This window comes from Centruroides sculpturatus, unplaced genomic scaffold (genome assembly GCF_000671375.1).
Source record: "Centruroides sculpturatus isolate CEXI.00-Female unplaced genomic scaffold, Cexi_2.0 scaffold3121, whole genome shotgun sequence".
Lineage (NCBI taxonomy): Eukaryota > Metazoa > Arthropoda > Arachnida > Scorpiones > Buthidae > Centruroides > Centruroides sculpturatus.
The window spans coordinates 1-13,355 of record NW_019387206.1 but is presented as its reverse complement, the minus strand read 5'-3'; the positions used below and the strand labels follow the sequence as shown (position 1 = coordinate 13,355).

At 28.1% G+C, this 13,355-nt stretch overlaps 1 protein-coding gene across 1 annotated transcript; it reads right to left on the bottom strand.

Moving 5' to 3' along the window:
• Positions 1–1,622: 1,622 nt before the first annotated feature.
• Positions 1,623–10,420, bottom strand: LOC111616274. The gene is made up of 6 exons (XM_023357707.1): positions 10,402–10,420; positions 8,844–8,977; positions 7,835–8,048; positions 2,966–3,102; positions 2,668–2,899; positions 1,623–2,540 (listed from the first exon to the last, which is right to left on the bottom strand). The coding sequence occupies exons 1-6, from the start codon at positions 10,418–10,420 to the stop codon at positions 2,455–2,457; spliced, it is 822 nt and encodes a 273-aa protein (XP_023213475.1). The 3' UTR covers positions 1,623–2,454.
• Positions 10,421–13,355: the final 2,935 nt, after the last annotated feature.

Sequence of the window (13,355 nt, the reverse complement as noted above, 5' to 3'; positions counted from 1 at the left end):
GTATATAAGATTAATTTATGTAGAGCAGATAGTTTGAAGCAAATGCAAGAGCAAAACTAGATTATTTTCCCATTAAAGCTAAAGCAATCAGCACAAATAAAGCACAGCGCCTGAAGTGAAGCTCATCCAGTGCAGATATTATAGACATTGTGTCTTTCATATCAAGCTCCGTTGTCGACCACGCCCTCTGTTCTCTCTTTTGATTGATTAAAGTTGTGGATCCGTCTTAGAGAAAGTCCGTGTCCTGACATGATTACGTAATGAGAAGGTGTAGTACTCTGTAACCTAAAGCCAGACTATGTTTTAATGTACGGTAGATTTTAATGAATATTACTTAGAAAATCTGAATTTTTATATTTAATTTCAACTTTTATTAACCTTCTTCAGTCTCTTTTGCAGAAATTTAAAGAAAAACTTCTCAAACTTCACATCTTCAAAAATGACTTTCTCTTTCTATTTTTACTTTTGTTTCGGGTATACAAAGATTGACAGAAATGAAGTTAGACAAAAATAACCATTCTTACAGCACTTTTTAGCTACGTAAATCAGCAAAGTAGTCAACAGAACTTGAAATAAAGAGACTACTTTCGAATTCAAAAATTCATGACCTACTCGAAAATGTCGAAAAAATGAAAAACTGAAGTTCCCATTCTAGAAAATAAATCCGGAAAAAGATGTCCTTTGTAGCATTTTTTATACTTTCTGCCATTTCATACAGAAAGATAGTGAAGGGGGAAGTAAAAGTTGGCAAGCTGCGTGGCGGAACATGATTAGAACTATTTTCATTCCAATTTTTATTCTTCTTTTATCAGATCAGTAAAATGTTATTTTCTCTTTTAGACCACCACGTTCTTTGATTAGAGAAGAGTTTTTGTGTTAACTCCCAACAGGAATTACTGCAAGAGGAAGTGCTGATTACATTCTTCTCGACTTTTTCGTATTCAGGCATTAATAGTGACTTCACATGAATTGTATCCATTGTTAAGCTGTCAGTAAAAGAAGTGTTAAATCACTTTGGATTTGGCCATAGTACTTGACTTTAATGTTCTTTCTTGTGTAATATCGAAGAGAAGCAAAGTGGTGATTGCTTTCGGTTTATTCGGATTATTTATTTCAATGTTTCAAAATCCTAGGAGATTAATCAGCGCTTGTTTAAGAGAACTTATCCCTCTTTTATTATGCACTTTGATAAAATCCAGTTTACTTATCCTGCTCTTGTATGAATGATTTAGCAAATTTACAAGGTCAATCTTCCTGCCTATCTTTTTAATATCACATTTATCGATAATAAAATAGAAAGATTTATCATTTTTTGATTAAATTAAAATATAAAAAAAATGGCAGCTTATTATTTATATAAAATATTAAGGTACATGTATAAATGAAAGAATACAATATTTGAAAACCTTACGTGTATGTCGTGCACTAATAAAATGAATTTAAAAAATTAAATGAACTCGGTAATAATCAATCATTTGTGTATCTGAAAGTAATTTGAGTTTTTTTTTAAAAAAAAACATCATTTCTAATGAATTTTTATTGAAAAAAAATGTTTCTAAATTTTACACCAAATTTACATTCTTACCATTGGGACTACGGACTCATACAATGACACGAAGACATGAAAATAATACAGTTATTGGCAAAAATAACATGAATTTCTCCTTCAGGTAAGAAATTCGGCGACGCAGTAAGATTTATTTGATAAATCTGGCGCATCACAGGAATGATTCTCGAAAAATTGCGAGATGGTGAAAACAAAAAATGTCCCAGAACTGTACATTTACTGTACCAAGTTTTTTTGTACGCCATCGATAAGGAGGGATACAAAGAACTGTGAAGGGCATCTAGGGCTGCAACCTGGATTTACAAGTTGTCAACGCTTCTACAAGATGATTGTACCTTGCAGTTGAGACCTTATCGGTACACATTTCAGTTTTTTGTAAATTCATTTATATATATATATATATATTTATTTATATATATTTACATATCCGAGGCTAACAGGTGGTGCTAGGATCAAGCATTCCTTGAAGGAGAAGAGTTTTTCTTCCGTTCCAACTTTGAGTTCTAGTTCTATTTTTTTGAGGAACGGAGAACACAAACTATGCAAAACTGTACGTTTATCGGGTTGAATAATCAAAGTGCATAGTTCAATAAACGGACCCCGAACGCTATCACCACCTGCCTTTGACCTTCGACCCCCTATGGACCGTCCAAATATTGGAATTTTCTTGATTATCCGATTGCACACAAACCACGTGATATGGATCGTGCACAATATAAACACTGTCCCGTATGTACAGAGTTTGAAACACGAATTTGCATACGTTATGCCGGCATGTGGGTCCACCAACACATGGCTACTTCACGGCACTTCTGACATCTCACCAATGATCCAATTGGCCGGCTGTCCTTGTTTCCATGAAGGCTACTGGTTGATCACAGACTTAATCAGTGGTACACTGAACTGGACAGTTTAATCATGGTCATAACTAGAGTTTGTAGTGCCCACCACCTGATATGTCGGTAGTAACTGCCTAAAAATAAAAAAAATATATGTAAAGAAAGTTATAGTCTATAAACTAAATGTGTTTACAATTCAAGACAACAATAATTTATCAAATTTTTATGAACTAATGACGAAAATCACGTCACTTGGCTTACCTGAGCCAGTATTTTCAATGGCGTGAAACCCACTGTTTTGCTGGTTTCCGCTCCTTAATATCTTTTCGCTGCTAGAAGTGATCATTTTGTATTGAGTGGCCGTACACTTGAGCCTCAATTCATCACTCCTAAAATGATAATGTTCTATTCTCATTTTTAGTCCCAAAACTGACATGTCGGGTTCATTGGGCTTTTTTCTGACAGGATATTTGATCACGTAGTCCGGTTGAGCCTGAACGAAAATATTAAAATTGAAAAAGGAAAGAATAATTTTGGAGAAAGAAAAAACTTGACTCACCTCGTAGTCATTAACGTACCACGTCAATTCGGCGGGATAAACTGTGCTGCAGTTTACGTCTACGATGTCACCCACATCGTACCATGGAAGGTTTCCCTTAATGTTTGGCCCGTGTTGACCCGGAGCGGTATGGGATACTGCGAATAATAATGTATTTGAGATGGAGATAATATGGTATAGATCATTAGATTAATAGAGTGTGTTTGGAAAGTAAGTGCAGTTGATGCAATAGACAGAGATGAATGGTTGATAATGTTGGAATGCGAAAATAAATGAAAGAAAAAGTAATGTTTTCAGAAGTAAACGAAGGATAATGGAGTGCTACAATTTAAGGAAAAATGAATAGTGGTGATATAGTCGATAAAAAGTTCAAATTATAGAGAGTAAATAGGTGTTAATGGATAAAGTNAAAAGTTCTTAATAAAAACATAATATGATTGATCTATTCAATATTATATTTGATAAAAAAGAATGAGATTTATTTTACATTGAAAAAAAAATTCCAATAATTAAGAAATTAAGATCAGAAGAAAATACATCGCAACGAATTGAAAATTACCATTAATTGAATTGAAATATATATAATTTACAATCGAAAACTTCAAAAATGTTACTCTTTTAGGCGTGAAAGATAAATTATAATTCATTCGATTACAAATTAAGCGAACGACTCAGCAAATACAATAAAAATAATCCAATGATAAATATGTTAAAAGGCCGTAACAAATAGTTTTATTATAGGAAAATTATTTATTTAACATTTCAATTGCACAATATGAATTCACTTCGTTAATGTCAATAGCGTAGAAACCGAATTCAACAGAATATGATTTATTTCTCACCATTGGATTTTATTCGAGTAAGACTCATTCATGCGTTACTTTTCTGAAGGCTGCGATATACTTTGATAACATTTTTTTTTTGGTAAAAATTTAAATTATAGTACAGAAAAACCTGAGTAAACCGGAACAACATGGCACCGAATATATTTCCGGTTTGGCAGGTTTCCGTTTTGAACAGGTTTTACCGTATAAAAATATTAATGTATTTTGATGACAATTATTACAAATGCTTTTTAATTTACTACATGAAAGATTTTGTTAAGAAGAAGGAATATTTAATTATATCTGATTTAAATGCAAACTTTTATTAATAAAAGTAAATATTATTGTTTTATTTAAGCTAAATTTAATAAAGAAAAAAATATGATTTCTTCTATTATATAATAGAAAAATAATGTTTAATAGAAGAATCATATACTGTATATTATTTAAATAAACATATTAAATTAAAAATAAAAACACGAATTATTTTATTTAAAAAAAATAAATAAACAATTTCAACTTTATTTTAATATTACATAATTATTAATATTAAATTGTTTTCGAATTTTATTTCTGTATTACGTGATGTATAAATAAACATTCAAAACTGAATAAGTTTAGTATAAAGGAAAATGAAACCTTTTTATTCATGAAATTTGCTTGTGATTGTATCTAAATGAAATTTACTTATATTGACTTTTTCTAGTCACGCAATAGGCTACATTAATATAAACGCAGTCAATCTTTAATTTCCAATATCACAGCAAGAGATCAAAATATCACTGAATATTGTGTACGTGATTTCCACATTACACGGTCTTTTACTGCTTATTTTCGGCTATTCATTGGAAATCTAGGGCTTAAGTCGACCAAATGTATTATCTATAATCATAAAAACCCTTATAAAAACTCGAAAATTTATAAGAAATAATTATACAATTTACGAGAATTTTTTATATTGCAATTTCTCTCTAAACTTTTTAACTTAGCGCGAAAGTTTTGCGAATTTTTTAAAATTATAATTGTATTTCAGAGTAATTAAGTTACTATTTTTGTAAATTCCTTTCTCGAAAATTTTCATTTTCTTTAAAAAAAAAAATGAAGACAATTCATACATCGTAAAAAATGTTTTATACATGAATTATCACTTGTTTTAATTATAATTATCAAATTTCTAACATTAAAGATATAATAAAATTGATTAAATCTAAGATATTAATTAAAACATTAAAGGAAAACTTTTAATTTCATGTGTCAAAAGTAAGGATATCTCAAATTTGAACTCCATCAGGAAATTGCTCATATGACATTATCTAGCCACATATCAAGTTATTAAAGCAATATAATTATACAGCTTTTATAATAGGAAGAAAATTCGTGCAGGAAACGTACGTGCAAAATATCCGGACGAGAACTGTCTTGTGGAATAATCTACAAAGAAAAAAAAAAAGGGCAAAAACGCTTCAAATATTGACAAGCAAATTGCTATACAAAAGAGTTCGATCGTAGAAGTAAATGTGACAGGTCATCTAGTACAGTACTGCATAGTGAGTGATTGTTTGGATAGCAGAGCAGTTTAATTTTTTGGGATTTCTACCAGACATGAAGAAAAATTGCGATGTCATCTCTTTCCTCTACTAAATTAAAAAGAAAAAAAAAGAGGAAGAGAGGAGGAAAGGGAGTAAGTTTGCATATGTGCAACATTACTAGTCAATTGTTTTGAATTGAGATGAGCATGCATATTCAGATTAACATTTAAAGATTTCTAATTTTTTATAGGAATTTTGATTTTAAAACATAATTCGATATTCTCTATCGAGCATTTTTATTATAAATAAATTAAATTAATTACCAAGTAAATAGAAAAAAAAAAGGAAATTATTAATGGTATGAAATATTAAATGGAAAATATCTTATTTTCCGAACTGTAATAGTTGAAAACATAATAAATTTTCTTAAAATTTAATCATTTAAAATTCCAGATCTCAAACGAGAAGAATAGTAGAAAGTAGTTGCATAAAGGATACTTTTCCTTTGTGAAAAGCATTTATGCCATCCATAAAAAGAGATACAATTTTACGTTTCTTACTATAGGCGTTATGTTTATTTAGGGATATAAAAGAAGCAATTGGAGAAATTCGAACATTTGAGGTGCGCATGCACGACTAAAGATGCAGTAAATTAGAACAGAAAAGATGTGAAACGTGACCGAAAGAGAGACGTGCCGATGAGGTGAAGGTTTGACATCAGCTTTAATAATAGAGAACAAAGTCCATCTTAACTGCCTCTTACTTTCCTTGATAGAGCTGTAATCCACTCATTCTATTATCCTTGTAACAAGATGGCGCATCTGGTTGCACTCCAATATCTAGTTATTACAATATACAATATATAACCCCAAACGATCTTCAGTACTCAAGATATACAACTAATGCTTTACAAGTTGAACAGTTATCGTTAATTCAGGTTATATTTTTTATTCAAATATTGTTTTCCTTTCACATAATTTTAAGAATTATTAGTTCAAATGTTTTACATTTAAAATATTGATCAAATGTACTAACTAGTAGGACTTTTGTTAAGATAATAAAAATGTATTAAATACATTTCCTTTATTGAAATTTTCACTTATTTACAACCACTTTTTTACAAATTTATTATAAAAAGAATAGGAAGATTTCGGTATGGTAAAAAAAGGAACTTGTAAATAATTACCTTAAGGCTAATTCAGATTTTTTTTCATATTTTTCCAGATTTTACTGGTTTTATATTTAGTTCAATTTAAATTTAAAGTTGTCTAATATATTTATTTTTTTAAAACTTACAACCGAGTGAGTCTGAAGAGTTAGAAAAAAACCACTCTACTGTCTTCTAGAAAACTTGAAAAACCAATTAAAAATGTTAAAACTAGTTTTTTTTTTAATCAGAAAAATATTAAACTCTTATATTATTAAAATAAAACGTGACTCACTTTTAAAACTAAAATATTAATTATAATAGTAGCCATTTTTTCGATCACTATGTCACAGTACGGACATTTGTTACTGTAATGACATTGAAAGTATGAGAGTGATCTGAAAAGTACCCCAGATTTTATTCTTGGAACGTATTTATAAGACAACGCAATTACAATAAATATTGTAGACAGGCATAGACATACACAAGAACTGTTCAATAACGCTTCCATCCATGACTATACATTTCTTTCACTGATAAATAAGGCATTATTTCATTGGTCGAAGTCAGACGAATATTGTAGATTCTCTGACGCTTCTCTATCTCGAAAATGACTAAGATATTGAATTTACCTTCACAAGAATTTTATTTTATCTAAGAGAGACAGAAAGAGTAAGAAGCAATCTTAGGCATGGGTAAGATGAAAAAATCTTATTAAATCCTAAGCCAATGTTTGACTGCATAGCTTTGTTTATCTCTATTTTGCTCCGTTTAGAAGCTTCTGTGAGAAATCTAAGATATCATTTTTCACACCGATTAAAATAAAATTACAGACTAGTTTCGTATTCTCTTTTATAATACTATAAAACGAAAAAGGAATTAGTTTCTTCAATATTTTCCTTCTATCAAATACAGCAACTTGTGATATAACATTTGGTATTATTATTATTATTATTATTATCATTGCATCAAATGTTATCTTTGCGATAACTCGAAACCATTGGCAATTTCGATTATGCCATTGTCCTCGAATGCCTACAGTATACAAACAAAGAAGGTTACACTTTAATATTGATACCGTATAACATATACATATATATGTTGTACATTATGTTAGAGAAATAAATTATATTGGCATTTTCCCTTTTCTCTTTTAAAAAGAATGCAATTCCAGGTTTATATTTCATTGAGAGAAACGAAGGTTTAGGTATTATTATTTTATTTTTATTCTTTTAATATTCGAAAGAAGAAGAAAAGAGAGATTTACTTTTTACTCCCGTTACAGTAAAATGACTGAAATAAAAGAAGTAAATTGCCGTAATTACATTTTCTTTTACGGAAAAGAAAAAGGGTCATTTGGCAAACTTACTATGGTAAGGAACGATGTCAGTGCCTCTGTCTCCGATTACCAGTTCTTCACTGTTACTCGAGTATACTTGCGCTATAGATGCCATGCAGCGTAGTTGCATCTCCGATTGCCAGAATTGACTTGGATCCAGTTCAAATTCTAATCCTATTTTCGTGCTTTGCAATCCACCCGAATGACGTATCTGGGGGTAACGGATCTCGAAATCCGGTGCTACCTGAAAATAAAAAAGATCTAACAGCTAACTTAATTTATAGCTGATTGTTGTCTATCCGTCTTCAGCTCAAACCGAAGACAAATTTTTTCGCTGGTTATTTTCGACTTGTCAACATGAAATATAACAGAAACATTCGCATACAACTATAAATATATGATAGTTCGTGACTTTCGGATATGTTAAGCTTCAAGTTATAGGCATTTCATACGAATAAATAACCATTTGAGAACTTTATATCAAAGAAATAGTCTCAAATACGTAATTATTCAATATATTCAATTCAGCACGTACTCTAGAAAAAATTTTCCGTGTTATGATCTTTACGGTTCGACCCGATTTTATGAAATTTTAATGAAATTTCATCAGTTATCATATCAGAAGTATATAGATCAATATTTATATCTCGATACTAGTTGAATTGATTTAGGTGAAATTCGAGAATCACGTTGAAAATACATATATTGACCTAAATATGAAATTTAGTGGCGATAGGTTCCTTTATTAAATAGTTAACTACATTAAGTGCAAGAAACTATATTTCTTTCTATACTCTTGGGTAACGCAAATGTTTAAAAATTCATGTTTTTAAAATTCTTAGAAGCTAATCAAATATTTAAGGAGAAATACTGCGCTTTACATAACCATATTTTAATGCTACAGAAAGTAGTGCAGCTCGATCGAAGAAAACAAATAGTCTACCGCTTTTCCATTAGGCGACACGATAGACACTTATCTAAATGGTAAAGATAAGATCGATTTTGTTACGATTCTTAAAATTAAGGAACGCATGCTTACATCTATTCCATTGATGATCCACTTGAGTTGGACGGCAGGTTTTGAGGGACCCGATGTGCATGTAACGTTGATCCTGTCCCCGATCTGGTAAGGTGGATTCATGCCTTCAATGTGCGGTGGCCGATCCGGAAGGACTGAAAGAAAAAGAGATGGAAAACCATCATTCACCAATAGAAACATCCATTACTTCTTTCCAACTTCATCTTCATTACTTTCTGCCACTTCGCATATCGCGAGATTTACGACAGCATCCCTTCTCCTCTTACTGCTCCAGAGGGACTGGACGTTTTATTAAAAACTCTCAAGAATGGAGAAGTTACGCTTTTTCTTGTGTTTTTTTTATTTTTTTATTTTGATTTTAAACCAGACGGAACTTATGCACTAGATGAAACTGTTCTAAATAAGGTTAGAGAAGAAGAAAAATTAAAATTGGTTAATGTTCGATTTGAAGTGCTACAGAAAAGTCGAAGTTACTTCGAAAAAATAAAAACGAGCAAAAAGTCGTTTTCTTAAATTTGTATTCTTAAAGAATAGGTGAAAGTAATTCTGTGTGTGGATTTTTTTTTCTTTTGTTCGTTTCGTTTCTTGTTTCTTAATTTAATTTATTCGGATTGAGAATTTAGAAAATACTGCACGTTTTTGAAATTAAATAAAGCTATTGAGAATAAAAGAGTAGTTTAACGCTTCAATTACACGTTTTCCTATTAAGTGAGAAATAAAGAGATTTGCTTTATCTAATGATACTGCCACAATTAAATTGTTCTAATTGTCTCAATATATGATTCATTTGCTCATAGTTATTATGCAAATTTTATAAATTAGTTCGAAGATGTGATGTTTACGCAAGTAATATTCAGCAATATTAGTTTTATAACTAATATTTATTAATAATACGTAAATTAATAATTATCCATATATATTTTAAAGCACAGGTCAACAACTTATGCAATTTTCTCACTAAATTCGACGTATTTATATTAAAATATATATATATATATAAATAGAAGAAATTGTATTTTTTTTTCTTCTATCCTCAGAATTTGAATTACAGAATTAATCAAAGTTCAAAACAAATATCGAAACCAAACTACTTTTTCGAGAAACTTAAATGAATGTTAGAGTAAATCTACAATAGAAAAGATTGTTTTTCTTCAGAAATTTCACATAATACTTTAGTAAATATGGAGATATTTTTCATTAAAAATTTCTGTTAAAATATTATGAGAAACAATAAGATTTATTTAAGTTTTTAATTAAATAAATCTTCGAAAAATTAAAGAACAGAATTGAAAACAATACATTCATACAACTAAATAAAAGAAATCGAGAAAAATTTTTAGTTTGGATTTAATAAAATACAATTTTAGAAGAAATGATTTCAAATGCTAAACAAGTTTAAAGAAGTTTCAAGATTTGAAAGATTTCATTTTATTTATCAACTTTCAATATTTCATATCCTATATATATACATATTTGTTTGCCTACGGATAGCTCTATTTGACATATATTACAAGAAAGAAAAAGGTATTTTGTCATTTATCCTATAAAAAATACATACCTATTCCATTTGGTTTCATTCGGGTAATATTAATACTTTTATAACTGCTAACACTGCACAATTTTATGATTTGAGAAGATATTTTAACACATTCTTATACCTAATCTATCTCTTAGAATCAAATTTCTAAATTTTGAGAATTATTTAAACTTTANTGATATAATTTTTAAAATATCTTATCAGAAATAATCTAAAAAATATATAAATTCTTTTAAATTCTTCCTAATAAAATAAATTTCAAGTTCTACAATAAAATAGTATTATTAATATAACTTAAAATTTTCTAATTGTCATATCGTATTATTAATTACTTAAGATGATGTTTACGGTTAATCATTAGACTTTTCGAAAATCGTTTTGAGTTGAAGTTACTTTTAATGTGGATTTTTATATGAATGAATCAACTATTTTCGAAGAAAGATTTTATTTATGTTTTTCTACTCTTTTCCGCATTCTATAAATAAAAAATGAAAGATCATTCGGATAAATGTTATATAATCATATAATCATTGACTCCATATGATCACTTCAACATCAAAGGAATTAAATTTGTCATCATTTTATCAACAAACAACAGCAATATATTTCGTATAATATATCAATTTTTACGTTGATAAAAGAATTCAACAATTTATCTTTAAGAAAATTTAAAATGATAAATTTTATTCGTTCGGCTGTTTCTTTAAATTTAATTACTTATTCAATTTACAAAGCGAATTTAGAAAAAGATATTTTGAATTTTGCTTGTATTTTAAGCTAGGAATTAATAATAATACAATATATCGAAAGTGATATGTAGAATTCTGACGTTGTGGACTAATGTAATATAATGAAAAACATACCAAACAACACTAAAACGTTTGATACTATAAGTATTTTCGCTTATTTTATTTAAGATAATCTAACATTTTAAATGTTATATTCCAAAAAGTAAAATTTTAGAACGTTATTTGCAGTAAGTTCCACTTGTTGTGTTAGAATATCTTATAACTAATTCGAAGCTTTAATAAAATAAGCGAAAGTACTTTTACTATCAAAAAGTTTTAACGTTGTTTTTGTATGTTTTCTTCATTATATTATATAGAAAACAGAATTAAATAATTTAAAATTGAAATATTAAAATATAAAAAAATATTTGATGACAGTTTTATACATAGTTTAGGAACGGAAACAAACGTATCAATATAAAATAGTTAATTATTATTTTAAATAAAACGTAAACAAAGAAATATTTTAGAATTTTAGAAGAGGAGGGCATTGAAATAAAGATAGACAGGTGGGTTAAGGCAGGTGTCGGATGAAACACAGATATAAAAGTTAATGGAGAAACGGTAGCCAGGTATTGGGACGTTATGTGTCTCTGTGGAGTTCATCTGTAGTAAAAATCAACCAGTCCAATACTTGGAACCGTCGTAAAGTTGATAAGTCATACAGAAAGAAATCCACTTTCAGATCCATGCTGTATGGTCGTTTCTGAAATGTAAAATTGCAGGAAGAATAAGTGGTTATTACAAATCGGAAATCCACACAATCAATATGTCAGATATTCGAAAAAAATATAAAAGAATTTTCTTTTCTTTTCAATGGAATGGTGGACTCTATATTATAATTTTATAATTTTTTCTTCTAAATAATTAAAAATATTTATATAAATTCATATATTATACATTCACGTGCGTAATAATATATAGGTCATGAGAAAATGTTTTCATTAGAAAATAGATATACCAGTTTAATTCTATTGATGTATACATTTGCATCTAAAATGAATTAAAATAATGATACACAAATGTCGCTAATGCCACTAGTAGATCTTTTCTATTCCCAATAGAACAGTTAATTCGCATTTCTTTAATCGCTTATCAAGTTTATATACTTTGAGCAACTTAAAAAAACAAAAAAACAGTACTATTATATTATAAAAATGTTATCCTATTCTGTTACTAATATTAATTTTGCAATTAAAAAATAAAAATAAATATTAAAATCACTAGAAAAAATTGTGTTAAAGAATTGATATAATTTTTAAAATATCTTATCAGAAATAATTTTAAAAAAATATAAATTCTTTTAAATTCCTCCTAATAAAATAAATTTCAAGTTCTACAATAAAATAGTATTATTAATATAACTTAAAATTTTCTAATTGTCATATCGTATTATTAATTACTTAAGATGATGTTTACGGTTAATCATTAGACTTTTCGAAAATCGTTTTGAGTTGAAGTTACTTTTAATGTGGATTTTTATATGAATGAATCAACTATTTTCGAAGAAAGATTTTATTTATGTTTTTCTACTCTTTTCCGCATTCTATAAATAAAAAATGAAAGATCATTCGGATAAATGTTATATAATCATATAATCATTGACTCCATATGATCACTTCAACATCAAAGGAATTAAATTTGTCATCATTTTATCAACAAACTACAGCAATATATTTCGTATAATATATCAATTTTTACGTTGATAAAAGAATTCAACAATTTATCTTTAAGAAAATTTAAAATGATAAATTTTATTCGTTCGGCTGTTTGTTTAAATTTAATTACTTATTCAATTTACAAAGCGAATTTAGAAAAAGATATTTTGAATTTTGCTTGTATTTTAAGCTAGGAATTAATAATAATACAATATATCGAAAGTGATATGTAGAATTCTGACGTTGTGGACTAATGTAATATAATGAAAAACATACCAAACAACATTAAAACGTTTGATACTATAAGTATTTTCGCTTATTTTATTTAAGATAATCTAACATTTTAAATGTTATATTCCAAAAAGTAAAATTTTAGAACGTTATTTGCAGTAAGTTCCACTTGTTGTGTTAGAATATCTTATAACTAATTCGAAGCTTTAATAAAATAAGCGAAAGTACTTTTACTATCAAAAAGTTTTAACGTTGTTTTTGTATGTTTTCTTCATTATATTATATAGAAAACAGAATT